Source organism: Rhamphochromis sp. 'chilingali' (genome assembly GCF_963969265.1).
Source record: "Rhamphochromis sp. 'chilingali' genome assembly, chromosome: 4".
Classification (NCBI taxonomy): domain Eukaryota; kingdom Metazoa; phylum Chordata; class Actinopteri; order Cichliformes; family Cichlidae; genus Rhamphochromis; species Rhamphochromis sp. 'chilingali'.
Genome location: NC_137948.1, coordinates 25,362,400 through 25,381,047, shown reverse-complemented (window position 1 = coordinate 25,381,047; position 18,648 = coordinate 25,362,400). Strand labels below are relative to the sequence as shown.

The 18,648-nt window shown below is 40.6% G+C and overlaps 1 protein-coding gene across 3 annotated transcripts in view; it reads right to left on the bottom strand.

The window, feature by feature from the left end:
• The window catches only part of cntln (centlein, centrosomal protein), a 94,951-nt gene that overhangs the window by 72,183 nt on the left and 4,120 nt on the right, over nucleotides 1-18,648 (bottom strand). For all 3 annotated transcript variants that reach the window (XM_080881624.1, XM_080881625.1, XM_080881626.1), the window contains exons 3-9: nucleotides 18,554-18,642; nucleotides 16,506-16,590; nucleotides 12,787-12,918; nucleotides 11,678-11,857; nucleotides 9,896-10,029; nucleotides 8,759-8,921; nucleotides 8,071-8,310 (exon numbers count right to left, since the gene is read on the bottom strand). In XM_080881624.1, the coding sequence (XP_080737750.1) occupies nucleotides 8,071-8,310; nucleotides 8,759-8,921; nucleotides 9,896-10,029; nucleotides 11,678-11,857; nucleotides 12,787-12,918; nucleotides 16,506-16,590; nucleotides 18,554-18,642 (1,023 nt within the window). The remainder of the gene's footprint in view (nucleotides 1-8,070; nucleotides 8,311-8,758; nucleotides 8,922-9,895; nucleotides 10,030-11,677; nucleotides 11,858-12,786; nucleotides 12,919-16,505; nucleotides 16,591-18,553; nucleotides 18,643-18,648) is intronic.

Sequence of the window (18,648 nt, the reverse complement as noted above, 5' to 3'; positions counted from 1 at the left end):
TTATTCCTCAAAGTTGAGTATTTCAGCTGTAACAAACACACCCACTTAACCATATTTGCTTGTCAATGCAAATATCTAATCAGCCCATTACATGGTAGCAGCTCAATTCAATCAGGCATGTAGACGTACTCAAGACAACATGCTGAAGTTCTAACCGAACATCAGAATGAAGAAGAAAGGTGATATAAGTGACTTTGAATGTCACAAGGTGGCAGACATGCTAGTTTGAGTATTTCAGAATCTGATGATCTATGGGGATTTGGCTGCTCAACCATCTCTAGGTCTTAGAGAAAACCATCCAAAAATGAGAACATATCCACTACGCAGGAGTTATCTGGGCAAAAACACTAGAGAAGAACAGAAAGACTACTTCAAGTTTATAAGAAGGCAAATTAATTAACCACCTTATCGATTGGATTACAACCAAGGTATACAGAAGAGCAGCTCTGAATGTACAACATGACAAACCTTGAAGGAAATGGGATACCACACTGGGTCCAACTTGTGTCAGCTGAGAACAGAAAACTCAGATTACCACTCGCACGGGCTCCGCAAAACTGTCAATAGAAGATTGGAAAAACATTGTCTGGTCTGATGGGTCTTGATTTCTACTGTGACACTGGGATGGTAGGGCCAGACCTCCGCATAAGTAACATCAAAGCATCGATCCATCCTGCCTTGTATCAATGTTTCAGGCTAGTAGTGGGATGTGGTGGAACGGGAGATTCACATCAAAGATGTGCAGCAACTGTGTGATGCTCCCATGTCAATATGGACCAAAGTTTCAGACAAATATCAAAATATCAGCACCTTATACAATTAATGCCATAAAGAATTAAGGCAGTTCTGAAGGATAAAGAGGATCTAACACATACTAGCAAGGTGTACCTAATAAAATGGATATGTTCTCTTTAAATTAACAGCAAGCTATTAATGAACCAATATCAGGCTAATGTATTTTTTTATTGCTTAATTCAGTTTAAAGTTTGCTTAAGCTTAACCAAAGCAGAATACAGTCTGCCTTTAATTCTTTCCACTGTAAAAAATACTTTTTTAAAATAATGTTTTAAATCTTTAATCTTCTTTGTGTACTTGCAGCAGTCATGTACTGCATTGCGTTACAAATGTGATAACAGTTTGTCCACCATGTAGTTAAAAAGAATGGCAACTTTAGCTCACTGCAGTCAACACCCAGATATCTCATCTAGTCAAGAGATAATTAACCAGCAGCTCCACTATTTCGGAAAAAAGTGTATAATGAGACACTTTGGGACAAAATACTAACACAATCAAGACTAACAAGAGGGGGTTTCTGTATGTACAGGGCAACAACTGTCACCTTCAAACTGCCCATGTCACTCAAACTTTAATCTCTACGCTTAAGCTACTGTTGTGTTGTTATGCTGAGTGTGCGTTTTTGTGCAAAGATATTATAGCTTTAAGGACAGCATGACTTTTAATCCACTGCCAAAAGGCCACGTGCTGTATAGGCAGTTTTTATCAAGTCAGACAAGCCCTTTTATAGTTCAAAAACTCATCCACATACCTCTTGACTGTATCACCTGCACATATTCACGCCTTTTCTTAAATCGCTAATAAGAAAAAGTGTGAAACTAAAGAGAAAAGAAAAGCTTCACCTGCTGCTATCAACAACACTTTGACTCAACACATCAAATTGAAGCTCTTTGACAAACAAAGGCCTTCACCACCATGTTGTACTGGGAGGCCAAGTTGTGAAGAAAACCACACAGGATGTCATCACCTTTTTTCCAACAAGTCCTGATTGCATTATCAGAAACCTGGCATCTGGGCGTGACCTTGTTAACTGCCAGGGTAATCAACTTTAACCAAAGGGGAGGAGAGGGGATGATAAATTATTAGTGAGGAAGATTTTGTTCATGTTTTATTAAATTGGCCTGTCAAAGGGGGTTGGTCAAATTATCTGGGGCCTCGTTTATTGGAGGCCGGCCATATTGGCGCATCTGTTACAATTATTTATAATTTCCAGGCAGGCAGGAGGATGGAGTGCGTTTTTCGGCATCAGCCACATAAAGCAATTTAGAAATTAACTGATGCGGGAGCGTCTGACTTTTCTTCCTCGCGAATTCTCTCTCATCGCCCTCCTGATTTTCATCCAGCGGAAAACAGGAAAGCCGGGAAGCCGTTAAAAGAGCAACAATATATATATAAACGAAAAAAAAAGACAAACAGATTACACGTAGCTTAGAGTAAACCAAGAGACGGCACGGGAGCATGAGATTGACAGAGGAGAAGAGAGCATGCAGGTGTGGTGAAAAAAATAAATAAAAAGAGCAAGAGATTGGGAGGAGGCTGAGGGAGGGAGGGGAGGAGGAAAAAAAGAGAGAGAAAAGCCGGTCTTGGTAATTACTGAACACGATTAGGTTCTTGGGGGAACTTGTCTGGCACTGGCGGCCCTCACATGTGAGGATGCGGCAGGCAGGACCATATGGAGCGAGGCTTGTGATTGTGCTCCCTGAAGCTCGTGACCCGTCTGCTGCCGAGCCCTTGAGCTGAATGTGAAATGAGACTTGCCAGGCCTAATGTTCTACACATGCACCATTTATGCCACAAAACAAATCTGATCACTGTTAATTATGGAGTAGCTATAATCAGGAGGGGCTCCCCACCCACACGCACACACCCAAAGCCACTCACTGCATGGATACACAAACGCATGCTCACACAATCGCATTCGAATAGAATGAATGGAACGACAGCATATGTGAAAGTGATTGGATAGGCCTGAGAAGTGAGGACTTTAAGCAGTGCACTCTCAGGCCTGGTGCACTTTGTATTCAAGATGGTGAGTCTTCAAAGAGCATGTGTCTTTGTGCATAGATGGATGAGTGTGTGTTTTAACTGGCAGCGCAGTGGAGGGGGACTTAATAGAAGGACGGCACACAGTGAGTAGGAAGTAGGTGCGTGTATGTTTTCGGAGTGTGTACCCAGCCCTGAGTCCTCCCACACAGTCTGTTTGACCCGGGTGTATGTGCTAGAACGAGTGAGTGTATGTCTCTGCAGCGGCACATGGCTGTGCTTCATTAATGAGGCGAGCTGTGCTACACAGAGTTTCTCATCTAATGAGAGCAGTTGAGCTTGTAAAACACACCACTGGCATCTATGTCATTAGTATGTCTCTGGCCCTGGACGTGGGCCAGCTCCAAACACTCACCCACCCACTCACACACACATGTTGACAACAATATTTACTACTAATACACACCCAAAACTCAAACTCATGTAGGTAATACTATTTAGTGATAATACAATCAGCACACATAACATTAGTCACTGACAAAAAAATGCATTTTAAGCATTAATGGAATTCAAATGAAAAAAGAAACGTGTGAATACAGCCACGTGTTTACAATAAAGATTAATATACTTTAAAGTAGGTCCTGCGAGTTTAGTTAAAGGAAGGGCATTCGTCTTAATGGCTCAGTCACACTAGAGCAAAAATAGGACAGAGACTCCTTGCGCCTAGGAAAAAATCGGTGGTTGCTCGGTGAAAGCAGTGAATTGTTTTTGCTGTCTTAGACTGATTGAAAGTTGTTGCGGTGACCAACTGGTTGCCCATAAGCTGAGGCTGTTCTAAGTAGTTAAAGTAAAGTAATAAAGTAGACATATATTCACAGATTTAATCCCAATTAATCACTATTTTGTCACAGATTGCATATAATTGCCCACTTGACTCCGTTTAGCAGGCTGATTCTGTCTCATTGTCTCTTGCACCAAAATCGCTTTGAAGACTCCAACTGACTGCAAGTGGTGATAGACCTAGTGTCTGCCTCGAAGCAACCATTTCGAAGGCAACAAGATTGCAAGTTCATTGCACATGGTTGCAATAACTTTGGTTGCAATAACTTTGGTTGCAATATGGTCTCCAGTCACCGTTTTCCTCATTGTGACTGTAGCATGAATGAAAACAAGGCCTGTGCCTTCAATCACATTTTCACAAAGTACAATGATGAACATTCAAAGCTAAATTCATATATGAACTTATTTCCTCTCTCCTTATTTTAATTGAACTTAATTTCATGCTTATTAGGGTTAGCAATATCGTAGCAATTTGGTACTACCGTGATACCTTCCCCACAATAGCAATGCTATCATTATACAGTAGTTTTGATACTCACTTACACATTTCTTTATTGCGTTAATTTTAAAATGCAATGTAAAGCTAGAAGATCAGGACGTCATGCCATCTACAGCCTGACATGGAGATGTTTGCACCACTTTATAAACCTGCTTTTTGATTTGCTTTACCCTGCTGTCAGCCATTTTTCACATCACCACAATTCAGTTACCTTTAGTTCAGTTTACCATCTTTCATTTGGGAAATTCAATATATTGTCAATATTTAATTGACTTAAATATTGACAATATATTGCAAAACACTTCTTATGTGGTGCAACATAGTTAACATTTGGCATTCCTTAATCCTTGTGTTATTTTACAGAGAACTACAAAATCTAAGAAATTAAAAATCCAAGGTCTGCAAAGTGCTTAAAAATACAGAAATAAAAATTACAATACTGAGACAAGCTGGACAACATACTAAACTCATCCTCATGCCTTTTTGAGTGTCTATTCAACTTCTAGCTGAAAGCTGATTTCATATTTCTTCGTGGCATTATGTTTTCACCCTTTTCAGCCGATGACTGCCATTAATGATGATGATGATCAAAAGAAATGCCTCACCAAAGCCAAAGGTGACCTGACAAAAACGGTGGGTGTATAAATTTATGCACGTGTGAGCGTCTCACTAGCACTTTAATTACACATCTAAAAGCGTTTAAATTAGCCAACATTAATAAAAACCCAGGAGCAGATGTTAAAAAATGATCTCAGCAAGATAAGGGAGATGCAACGTGTGGGGTTCATTCAGTATATTAAAAAAAAACAGGGGGGGGAAGGCTCGGTCATGTCTCTAAATGTTATTTCTGTGCTTCAGGCTTAGTATGAGACCTTACTGCATTTCATGTATCATTATATTAAAGCGGCATTCAAATGTCTATAGACATAGTTTAAAGAAAAAACACAGGTGTTATGTTAACATTATTGTTGTCCTATTGAGATAATGAGACAAACCAAAGCAAACAAAAAGAAAAAAAAACACAAACCTTGTATAAATGTTTTTGTTTTTGTTTTGTTTTTTTTAAATAGGCCATTAAAAAAAGTTTCAGTAAACATTTCAAAAGACACAGGTGCTTCTTCCCATTATATTTAGACCAAACTTTTCTGGATTGAATGTGAATGCCTAATTTTCTCTTTCCAATGTTGATGAGAGAGTAACCACTGCTTTGAATGACTGCCCACATAATTAACAACTTACCACTCATTTACTGCGGTGATGATTCCAGAAAGCCTGAGGTCTGCTGTGGATTCTAATGTTGGTCTTTAATCACAGCTCGGCTCTGATAGTAGCCAAACTCTAACTAAACTACAGTAAATACAAATGATGCAGTTAAACGCTTCTGAATAATGAAATGTTCAGACTAGCTAGTTTTCTGTCCGCTAATGAGGGAGCCTGCTTTGCATCTAGATTGCGATGGTGACCACCCAACCTGGCAACCCAAGCCTCCCTAACCTGGCAATTTCACAGCAGCTCGTTGTGCATGGAGGTCATCCAGGTGCCTGATGATCAGCCAGGCCCTAAAGCTAGAAGATCAGGGCATCGGGCCATCTACAGCCTGACATGGAGATGTTTGCACCACTTTATAAACTCAAACACAGGCAAATACCCACACACTGGACAACTACCTAAGCACAGGAGCAATTAGCTGACTTTTGATGTACTAAAAAATGGTGACAATCTATCTACATACAAATATAGATCTTAGAGAGACAGACTGATAGATGTAGTATTTATATTTTAATTTGTGGATAAATAACAAAAATAGATTTAACAGATAATAGATTTACATTATTCAAGTAGAAACCAGCCTGATTAAAATGAGTTGAGCTGTGTGGTCACGCCACACACTGCCCACATTTGAGCCTTTATAAAGTCTTGTTCAGCTTCCTGTAAAGAGTTAACTTTGCATAAGACAAGCGAGAACGCACAATCCTGGTGTGCGGCATGGAAATGTAACACACAATAGGTGTTATTCCTCTCACCCCAACCCCTCCTTTATCCCCGCCCCCACCAAAAACCACTGCGGGTGGGGTGTTCAAAGCCGTCGCTCCGGTCCATATTCAAATGAGCACTGTGTCTCCCCCCCTGTGCTCCTGTTGCGATCAGTACTTTGATCACCTCCAATAGTAACTTCCACCAAAACATTTAAAATTAAAATCAAATCTGCCTTAACAACCCGAGCATTTGAATTTAACAGGTGTTCGGGAGGAAGTTGTTACAGAATTCGCGATTATGTGCTCGGATACACACACACACACCTTCAGTCAAACACACAACTATGAAGACAGACGTACCCACACGTACGCATAACCTGTCAGTGAAATTAGAGAGTGGGAAATAGAAAACCCTCCTGACTGAGCGCTATACCTTGGGATACCTGATCTGTTCACTTTGATGTCGGCGGGTAAGAAAGTTACAAAAAACAAATCAGCCAGACAGCAGCTACATGTGTTCGGTAAACAAAAGTTATCATTTATTCTTAGCTTTGGTTATATATATGATTTTTTTCTAATTATGTCCCAGCCCTGAGAATTGTGTGAGCTGACTTTTCACTGTAAGAGACAAGAAAACATGCACACATATATCAGTAAGTCACAACAAAACTACCTGCCTTAAAATGGTGCATGACACACAAAAAATTAAAAGCCCCCAAAAACATCTGCATAAATACCCAGAATTTCCCAGCAGCACACTGCATTGTAACGAGATGATCGATGTTATTCACTTCACCGGTCAGTGGTTTTAATGTTGTGGCCAGTCAGTGTATGTGCCCACACTACACACACAGAGCACTAACTGCATCTACTCTAAATGTAGTATTAATTACTGTGGGAACACTACAGTACTGTATTTAATTACTGACTAAATGATCCATTTATATTTTACCGCTGGTTAAATTAAGAGGGTTAAGTGAGACAGGTTCATTGTAACTCACTTAACATTTGAACTGATATCTTCTAACTTGCACAGTCTGGGAGCAGCACTTTCAGAAAATCAGCCAATCAAATTAACGAATTAAACGCTGCGGAGGCAGAAAAACATTTCTCCGCTGCTGCAAAAATATTGTCTTGTGCTGCATCAAATGGAGTTATCTGAAGGAGGAAACTGGAATGGTAAGTTGTAGAGCAGAAGAGACCGAGAGGCTCCTTAAAATGTCAAGTGGTGTGCCAGAGAACTGCTGATGGAATAAAGTGTCTCAAGATTTTAATTTTTTCCCCAACCAAGTGTCTGACACTGTGTGGTCTACCACCTATCGTCATATCGTTAGCAGTTACTAAAGGCCTCTATTGCCTTGGGGGCGATTGGTTCAAAAGACACAACGCTAAAGCCAAAGTCCCGCTGACTGACAGATGTAGAATTGTAACTCTAACATCATCTTCAAAAACATTATGGAGTTCCAATTAAATCACCTCTCTCCACCTCTTACGTGGCTTTGCTGTCTGACCCGCGTGTGTTAAAAGGACTTCCAGTTACTTGGGTAGGAGGGGAGAAAGGCGATATCTAAAGTATGTTATTCAGAGAGTGCGCGTATGCCTAGGACTGGCGGTGAGAGAAGATCAGATAGCGGACATAAAAGACACTGGTGCTCAGAGAGATGGATAGATCAAGGGTGAACTAGAGCAATATCAAACGAATGATTCTGAGTTAAAGACCACCACCACAGGCCATGCTGGGGCCAGTCAGTTATTACTGTGCCTGCAGGTCCACCTACACATTGACATCTCTGTACCTTGGGACAATTAGATATTAAGTCCAGGCAAGCAATTGACAGAATTATCAAACTATAATGTGTTTGTTGTGAAACAAATGCATATCATAGATTGGCATACTTGCTATACTAAGATGTTTTTATGCATTTGATCATTAAGGCCTTTTTGGAAGACATAGTGAAGAATGAGAATAGTCCTTACCTTAAAGTTGGTTTGTTTTTGAGGAGAGGGATAAATGGCTGTTAGCTGAGGCTGTTGTTGCAGCTGCAGCTCCTGTTGAAGTTGTATTTGTTCCTGCTGCTGCTGTTGTAGGCCAGCTTGGAGTTCTAAGATCTGTTGGTCTTTCTGCGCCAGCTGGCTGCTCAGCTCCTGGTGACTCTGGCGGAGCTTGGCCTCACTAGACACGAGAGCCTGGTAGCACTGACTCAACTCTTTGTATAGCTGTCAACAAATATATATAAGCCAGAGAGGTTTAAAATCCAAGCAAGAGGGAATGGAAGGGTCAGATCGATGGGAGAAAAATGACAAAAACCACTCATTAGGTGACATTAAGACTGTTATATTCAGTAATAGAAAAATTAGGATAAGCTAAATAATCTAAATAGGGAAAAGAAGTTGTTAACAACACGTGTCCCAAATGATTTATGTTTGCAAAATGTCTTTCTCTATGATTCCTCCACGTGCATGGCAAAGTAGTATGCTGCAAACCCAGTCACAGTAACAGGAGACTTCGAGAAAAAATGATTTTCTGGCAGACACAAAAATAATTGTAGGTTACAGCTAGCTTGGAAATAAATCACCACAGTTGGTGAGGCCTGAGTGAAGCGCGATGAAGAGGTTATAACACTGTTGAGTTTGAGGTTGGGTGTGTGTGTGTACTTGTGAGTACCTGCTGATAGGAGGTAGCGTCAGCAGAGTGAGCCTCTTCTTGGTTCCGCAGAACTCGCTGTGTGTCGAGGTTGAGTCCTTCCAGTTGCTTAATCAGGTGGCTCTGCTCCGCTGCATGCTCTGTGCTCCGTCTGTACAGCGTCTGCACTTCCGCAAAATCACGACTACACACAGGCACTCGCATTACACGTTATGCAAAGTCATACAGTACACAACAATAATGTGCTGCTTACATTAAATATTGTGGATTTAGTTATATTTTTTTATATAACTATAACTACGTATTCAAGGTGAGAAACATAAAGGTCGTGTACTGATATTAAAATAACTATTTAAACAAGTATGCCAGAGAACCTGAATTAACTCAGTTTTAATCCTTTTGGGTTTTAAGATAATAGCACATGTGTTACAGCTGTAAAAGTCTAACTTTTGATAAATATGCAACTCAAATTCATAAGCCTTTATCATCATCAATGCCTAAATGCACAACAAAACTATAGAGCAATAACAATCATAAAGTTGTATGCACATTACATTATTGTAATGTATTTATGACAGCAGATTTCCTTCTTTCGTCAACAGCAGCTACATTTCTCAACATACCAAAATTCATCAGCACCAAAAGGTCATTTCCATCTTGTTTAGTATCCACCAGTGGAATTACCACAAAGCGCTTCTCAAACTTGTAAGGAAATCCACAAGAATAGTCTATAGCCCTGGTGTGACTGACATGTCAGACTGCCTCTGGCATTAAAACAGAAAAGTAGTTAAAAAAGGTTGAGATTACCACTAAGGCTCCTACAGTTCTCACAGTTTTTATCATATCGACTAAAGCTTAGCCAAAGCCTGCCCTGTTCCCTCTTCTCTCTCTTTTAAAGCATATCCACTATGCAGGGCTTATCAAGTGGCTTTAGGTGGGCCAGAGTGGAAGAAATCTGTGTCACCCCCAAGCCTCACAGCGAAGGAAGCAATATACCCACTCCTCCATGCAGTAACCCATGTAAATCGAGGTATACACATATAGTACGTCTATAGCGGACAGAATTATACTTTAACTAATGAAATTAGCCATAAATATCACCTATTAGGGTTTGGATGTTGCAAGAACAGAGACACTATCTCAGCTGGTACAACTTACCAAAGGTGATCAAGTTGTTCATGTTTAGTTGCCAACTCTGTGTCTTTGGAGGAAAGCAGAGCTTCTAGGCTGCTACTGTGGCTCTGCAAGGCAGTCAGCTCCTGACAGGTGTTGTGCAGTTTCTCCTCTAGATCCTGGTGTAGAAGAGTAATAACAATGATTTTGTCAAATTTAGAGGCTATCCTTAAATGAAATGCTTTAAGTATTAGAATTATTACGTCAACTTTGTCAGTGTTTATTTTCTATGGCAAAATCCTCAAACCAACGCAGACCAGCATCGTTTCATTTACTGACTCTGCAATCAAATTTAAAATAATTCACTTGTCACATTACTTTGACTGTCTGTCTACAAATAAACAAATAAATGATTCTGAAATTTAAAAAGTGACAGAAAAGCAAGGAAACTAGGTCTCACTTCTTAGCCCTGAATTACGATGCCTTCTTTAACACTTGTAATAAGTCGGCCACAATTTGTTACTTCACAGCAACTAGCCGTACTAGTTGCTGTGAAGTAATCGAATAGCAAAATTTAGATTTAGTTCTAACATGACAGTCGATCTGAAAATGTTTTTATTGTGCTTTTGTGCTGTTTCTTTGTATATAGGAGGTGCAGACAAGGCGTTAGTTAGCTTTGCTTTAATTTAAAAAAACCATTTAATTGCAGCAGATTAAACAACATCAAACATGTACAGGTCACCAAACCCTGAATTCATCCGACGCTAATTAATATCAAGCAAATTATGTGACGAATGCTATAAGAAATTATTATAAATTATTATATAATTATATCGGTCACATTTTTTTCACGTATAACACATCTTTGCGGCTCTGTATTTGCAGAATATTCCTCCACCACTGTTCAAGTTAAGAAAATACTAAAACTATGCAGGTGTATCTTAACAGTACACACAGGTCTACATTAAATGATAAATTCCCGAATAAATCTTTGCCATGTCAAACAAATTGGCATGATGTATCCCCTGCGCATCTGATATTTTCCATCACCAAGTTTCAAATCAATGTATGACACAAAAAATAATAAAAAATCATAAAACAAGTGGAGTGTCTTAGGCTGTGATGGATGTGCATACACTAGTCACTGGGCTCATCCCATCCAAGAGTAATTACTCTGCAGCTCTAACTTATTCAAGACTCTCTGTCTGATTCCATTTGACTAGGGGAGCAATATGTTTCAATATGATTAGTCGATAAGGAAGGGGAGGAATGTGAGGTTCTTCTGTAGCTTTTACTTCCTGAGAATCTAGGAAATAAAATTTGAAATGTAAAAAAATAAATAAATAAATACAATTTTCAAGAACTGCAATTTGATTGGTTGAATGTTTAAACAATAGCACAGTTGATGTCTTCTCGAATTTTCATGTTCACAGAGAGAAGAAGCACCGATCCATAATGATGATCAGAGCAACAGATTCTGAAATTTACTTGCTTGCATTTGGATAATGAAACACACCTGACCACAAACTCTTGAACCAACAGGCCAATGACTTAATGGAAGCTACTTTCGGTTTGGTCTGCTTAATTCTTGTTTTTCTTTTTCTTTCTTTCTTTTTTAAACCACAACTCAGGAAGATCTGTCTGCCCTACGTTAAATCATAACTTTGTCCTTCCTTTGAGTGCAGTCCCTGTTTATTTAATTCTGTGCTTTGCTACAGAGATCTTTTTATATTCACAAGCTGAAGAGGATAGGGTGTGAGGGATCAGAAAGTTCAAGGTGTGTGTGAGTGCCTTTGTATTTGTGTGGACCTGTCCCCACATTCATACCTTTATTCTGGTCTGGGCAGTATCCCTCTGGTCTCGTTGGCTGTTGGCCTGCCTCTGATTCTCCTCCAGGTCAGCTTGCAGGGCGGCGCAGCGGGAAGCTAATCCTTCTTTCTCCTCCTCTAGAGCCTGCACCACCTGCCGCTCCTCCTCCTCTTTCCTCCTACATTTTGTCTTCATTTCCTGAATAAGGAAGGCGTGTGTGTGTGTGTGTGTGTGTGTGTGAGGAGTAGAATGGGGAGGGGGTCAATAGGGCCAAATAAACAATGGCGACGAAAGAAGAGAAAAAGAAAAAGTAGCATTTCAAACTGAGAAAACGAAAAAAGAAAACTGCAAAGATCCAAAAAGAGAAGCAGCCCACGGGGTTGAGGCTGAAATGAATATGTAAACAGTGGACGGCTTTTTCTGCGGGAGCCCACTGCATGGGTCGCTGATTGGCCAAGGTCACCTGTGCTGTATGACTGGACCCACGCGGCCAGCGTTTGGTTGGTGTTGGCCGAGCCGTGCTGCAAGAACTGGGCTCACGTAGGTACAGGGGCCAGTCTGCCAGCCTTAATGACAGGCTCCTAATGAGAATGGTGCTAGCTACAAAACCCATTAGACTCAACCTAGGTCTCCTTTGATGCTGTCCCCCACGATTTCTCACCACGAGACCCCACCAAGACTGTGTAAGGACCATCCCTTTATCAATTAATCATAGCCATGTCCCATCTAAGCATAATTAGGCAGAAGCCACACCATCGCATGCACATTATTCACTTTCCCCCCACTGAAGGAGGCATTAAGTATTTATCTGCAAGTTAACAACCTGCTTTTCTCTGGCTCGCGCTTTCTTTCTCACATGCAGACTTTCCAGCTGTTAAGTATTCTCTGTTGTCCGTAGCGGGAAAGTAAGCTGAAAGCAAGAAAGGGTGAGACAGAGCGAGGGTGGAGACAGGAGAAGAAGACACAAAGACACTGAGATTGCGTTCAAGAGGGCTGAACAATCCTCTTTCTCTTCTAAATGATTCATACCCCCGAGGCTAAGGCCACGGGGGACTTGTCGTGCCACGCAGAAGAGAGACTTTTGAAAGCAGAAGCCCCGACTGCCACAGAAAATTTGTTCCACCAACCTCAAGTTCCTGACTCTTATTGACCAGTTGTTCACGCAGAGCTGTCAGCTCCTTCTTCATTAAATCACTCTCCTCTTCCGCCGTCCTCCTTTGTAACAAGCCGTTAATCTCCTGCTGCTGCCCGGTTACTCTCTGTGGCAATCAGGGTGACACAGAAAGAACAAAAAAAACCCAAAAAACTACAGGTTACATTAGGCATATCATTTTTTTTAACCATCATTTTTTTAAAAATGTTGTAACAAAACAACAAGACTATCACTTTTATATTTGCTTTCATAATCAATTGGCCTTGATTAATGAGCTATTCATGAGATCTACAAAGCATGAGTGAATGCTTGTTGGAATTTCCTGGAGCTTAAGGTCATGCCATTCAGCGTCATATTTTTGCAGCAGTCCAAAACCCCAAAGTATTAAGTGTGCAGACAAAAGAAAGGCTGAAAAACATTATCAGCATTAATTTTCTAACCTGACAATCAATGAATAGACTAAATGCTTCAGCTCTTAAAACAAGCAATAGTGTAAAGTAATGACCACCCACTTTTTATATGTTTACTTCATGTTTTTTGGCAGCCTTTATGGCCTTAGTGGGAGGAGGCTGGCTTCTTAACACTGTATCAGCTGGGGTTTGGCATTGGCTGGTAATCCACAGTCTTCTGTGGGTACACCCTCCTCTCTCAAATAACACCGTGCTCTGGGATGCAATTAATTGCCATGTTGAGGGAAATCGCTCAGATATATCCAGATAGTGGATTTAGCGTTCCTTGCAACTCCTAGCTTGCCGTGCTAAGAACAGTGGGGCTTTAATAGATTTATACTGGAGAGCGGAAAATAAATTCAAACGCTGATAATGAGATAGGGAAGAACAATTTGAACCCCAGTAGCACTCAAGTGATAGAATAGTAGGGTGGAGGGGAAGCGGGTTGCGCCAAGTTAAGAGGTCTAGGACAGAAAGATTAGCGTCTGAAAATTCCCAGTACAGTTCAAAAATGAACGCTAATTATGTTACAAAAGCAGAGAGAGAGAAAGAGGTGAAAGAAAAAAAAAAGAAAACCAGCAAGAACAAAAAAAAACATAATCAAAGTGGGAGAACTGATACATTAAGAAAAAAAATCTGAGATGCTATGTGGACTCAGCAGACCATCACATCCTTGAAAAAAGAAGGAAAACCTATTAATCACTCTGAGGGTATGGCTTAAGATTGCAGATGAGACGATGACTGTCAGAGGGCTGGATGACACAGCACAGAGTGCGGCGCTATCAAGGAACTTTTCAGAAGAAGTACAGCAAAACAGGCTTTAGAAACAAAGGGATTCCTCCTATAAAACTCATATAAACTGAGACATGGGCGTTACACTGAATGAGAGTAATAAATGAATGAGTTCATTAAATAGCTCTTAAAAAGCAGTTGAAAGACACAGAGCACAGTTAAGTCCCACCCCCACAGGATGGATTTGCAGCTATCTACCACCTCATCAATTCAGTCTATTAAAAAATAACCGAAAAGTATCCATCAGATTTGATAGATATCTAGATATCCATCAAATGTCTGTATATTAGGGTAAAGCATTTCAACAGTGTGAAACTTGTGTCACACTGTCACGTGGATAATTCAGAAGGCCGTAAGTAGTATTTGTTTTTGCTTGTAAGTGCCAAGCTTGCAAACACAGCAATGGAGTCGTCACCTATGATGACTTATACCTTAAAGGTACAAATGTTACACAAAAAAGTCCACCATAATCATATACCTTTTTGGTCCAGTGAGCAACTATTATGATTGCTGAGGAGGGTAATGTCAAAAAGCACTGGCAAGCTGATGACTCCATTACAGCCAGTCTCATTAAGAATGAGCACCATTCTGGGTGAGGGACACTAATGAATGAGACTGACAGATGCTTCGGTGAAGAGATGATGATTTGGAGTAAATTACATTAGTGATGTCATTATCATTAGCCATCATACCACCAAGAACTATAACTCAGGGGTTAGAGCAAAAAAAGTAGGTATGAGAGAAAGATAAAGATCTAAAGGGAAATATTAAAGCAGCATAATAATTTTGTATTCATTTGTATTTTTATGGCATTTATGAATGAAAGTTTCAGCAGACAGTTAAACAAGCAAGACAAAAATGCTTGTTTGTAATAAAATGACCGTGAAAATGAAATAAAAAGCCCAAGGATTGTTTTGTCTTTCTGTGAAAGACTCACTAAGAGCCACTAGAAATGGCTGCAACTTAAATGTCAACTATGAAGGCATATGACCACAAGCTCAGCCTGAAGATAAATGCTGCATTCCTTTTACAGCAGAAGTCGGATGTCAGAGCTGGGAGCAACGTCACTTCCAAGTTGAGCGCATTCCAGTAGCAGTTGGAAAAACAAGGGAAAACAAGCTTTATTTTGTTCCCTACCAAGGTAAAGCCATTCATCAATCGCTGGCAGAACAACAAAGATGCCAGCAGCATGCTCAAGGACAGAGCCTGGTCACTGTTTCGTGTATGGCTTATTTAGTCAGTCACAAATACATAACTGTGGTAGTACTACAGGTTTTACAGTTTCATTGTTGTGAAGTCAGGGTTGGTGGTGCTTCTACATTCGAAAGGAAAATTGGTTTGCAACCACCGGGTAAGCTAACTTTTAGCTCAGTACACGATGCAGGAACTTGGGAGCAGTTTGTTAATCGTGGAAACTGAAGCTGTACATGTACGTGTGTGTACAATATGTACACAGGGTATGGGCTTATTGCAATGCTTATTGGGGGGAAAAAGTAGAAAAAAACCCAAACCTAAATTTTTAGGTTTATATGTACTGGATGTGTTCCTCAAGTCTTGTGCTAGGATTGAGGGGGCACTCACATTAACTGATCCTTTCTGTGGCCAAGCGAGTTTGACCCCTAAGGTGAAGTTTGCTTGACTAGTGTAAGTGGTGTGTAATGTGCCGGTACCCTGGCCCACTTAGAGGAGAACCCAGGCATAGTTCATTTGGACTTGAGCACAGTATGCATGTAGCATGATTGCTATGTACGCACACTCCGGAGTAGCAGCTGTCTCCATTAGAAATCATTCTGCCAACTCATTAATAAACACGTGAGAGCGCAGTGTGTCACCACAACCCCATTGTAGCCACAATATTCATAAAAAGCTCATTCACAAGCACTCATGAGCCCATTGTGTACTACCAGAGCGCTTTTTCAAGAAAGAGAGACGAGTTGACACTCCGAGACAAACTGATGTGAACTTGGGTCGGATCATTAAGGGCAGTGTCAGCACAGGCCAGTGGGAAGTGGGCAGGGAAGGTGATTGTGCTCAGGCAGGGTACAAAGTAACCGTGCTTAGTGTGAGGACATCCTTACTCATTAAAGTGGCGCCTTTTGAATATTTTTTTCCTAATTATAATAATCATATGACGCAAGGAAACATAATGATGTGTGAGAAAAATGGAGAAAGAGACTACTTTGATATGTAAATCACAGCAGCCACACTCTTCTGTGAGTGTGCAGAAGTGTGATGATTTTTGTTTTTGCATAAAACTCTGTAAATTTGTTTTGTGCATCAGCACTTTTTGAACATTTTCAACATATTTAAACTGCGTCGTGACAATTTGAATTCCTGTGATCAGATCTGACAGCAGGCCAGCAGCGAAAAAAGAAACTGACTTGCTGATGTTCATAAAGAAAAGTTGTTTGCATTAGAAAGTTAAAGCCGGTTAAGGAAAACATTATGATACCTGTTCCAACTCTTGAATCTTGTAGTCTTTCGACTGAAGGATCTCCAACACTTTCCTGTCCTTAATCTCAGCTTTGTGCTTCTCACTAGAAGGAAGAGTAAATACACAGAATATACATGTGTAAATAGTCAGCAACGATTAAGGACTTGAGAGCGTACAGAAGAATAGCTTTAACTATTTAGCTTACACTCAAGATTCTGTCCAATCTTACTGGCTTGAAACACATCGATTTCTAACTTTTCTCTATAAACAGATGCTACATATAAAAATAAGCATGAAGAACTCATTGATTTCATTACAAATGAGATTTTCAGTATAGGAAGTTCTCTGGTTTATGAGTTTATGAGTGAGCATTGGCTGCATGCAGGTGAAAACCATGAGCTATCATCTGATAGTGATTTCACTTTTTTCAAAAATTCATCTACATTCATAGTTCGACTGTGAACACACGGAAAAGGAAATTCTTGGCCCAGATATCAACAATCCCTTTTCCAAATATCTGCTGGCTACTCTGGAAAGGTCAAAACACTGAATTTTGCCCCAGAGGGCAAGTTCTTGGACAAAAGTTTATCGGTTTCAACTCCAAATGTTTAATTATTGATCACCTGCTGCACTCATCAAAAAAAGATTCTTTTGCCTTAACATGTCGCCAGTGTTCTCATCATTATTTTAATATTTAATAATGCTAAACTGTAAGAAAATGAAAAGAAAAACTTTTTTTACTCACTGGCTACTTAAGCAGAATTACAGAGCAACAATACAGCAAAGTTTAAACCTCTCAAGCCCACTACTACCTCTTTTATCATAATGAACTTTTGCGGAGACACAAACAAGTCTGCAATTGGGGACCTGCTTGTTTCAACTACTCCGAACCACCGGGGACCATCCGTTCCCTCCGCTCATCAGCTGCTTCTTCTACACCTCGGGTCTTTGAGGCCTTCTCTATCGTCTCTTTGCCTCTTCTGATCAGCCCTCTCCCCTGGTACACACTGAAATAAGTATCTGGTGTCCCTGGAGGGGGCAGGAACGCAGGCAGGCCTAGCTGCATCTCCTCATATATTGGACTATGTTCACCATGTCCTGAGCATCCAACCAATCACTCTACAAGATCCACACAGGAAGGGGAGGGAGGGATGAATGGCGGCTCCCAGTGGACAACAGCGCTTGACTGGAGTCGACACAATTACCATGTCAATATCCTCTTGCGCATCAGGTGATACAATACACATACACTCTCTGGGTGCATGTTGCCCCACCTGTCTCAGCGGACTAACCCACTTTGATGGGTTTCCTAAGGGGCTATAAAGAACTCAAGTGGGTGTGGAGTAGAAATGAGAGGCACAGGTACTGAGGAGCACTCTGCTGCTGCACTGTGTTTTTACCTCTATTAAGGGTCTACTAACAACTGACAGACCTCAAAAAGTATGCGATGTGCACCAGTGAGGAAGAAAATATGATTTAATGTATCCCCTAAAGAAAAAAGTCAGTAAAACCTAAGTACTAAATAAAACTTTACACAAAATTTAATGGCAGCTGGAACGCGTGAATAAACAGCTTTCAAACTTCAGCGATAAATCAGAGTCTCGTTATGTTTTTTGGGTTGTTTTTTTTTTTTTTTAAATCATAAGAGGAACGCAATTCATTTCTCCAGATGTGTCTTTTCCTACAAGTTCCCATGCCACTGTTCTCAATGGAGCTTAGCCATCCTGCAAAAGAGGTCATATTCAATCTCGCAATTTATCCAGTAAAGACAAGTATTTGGCAGGACTGTTTCAACTGTCCAGCATGTGAGCAGCAGTGGAAGAGTGTTTTCATTAAAAGGGTTTCCACTGTTTGAACTGCTAGACCAGGGATAAGAGGGCTTAAATCAGCATCTGCACCAGATTCCGTCATAACCCCAGTAGAACGGCCAAGGTGCTTTAAACACCCCTTGAACGACTTTCACACACACACACACACACACACTTGCTTCTCTTCACTTGCGAGATAAGGGGAAGGTTCGTCTGCTGAGCCTCTCAGGTAGCAATGTGAAAGATGAATCCACTCACCGCTCAACCACCAAACTGACAGCCTGGGTCAAGTCTGGATTTGCCACTTGCAGCCTTTTCCACAGAGACCACACAAACTCCTTGTCTGCCTGTGA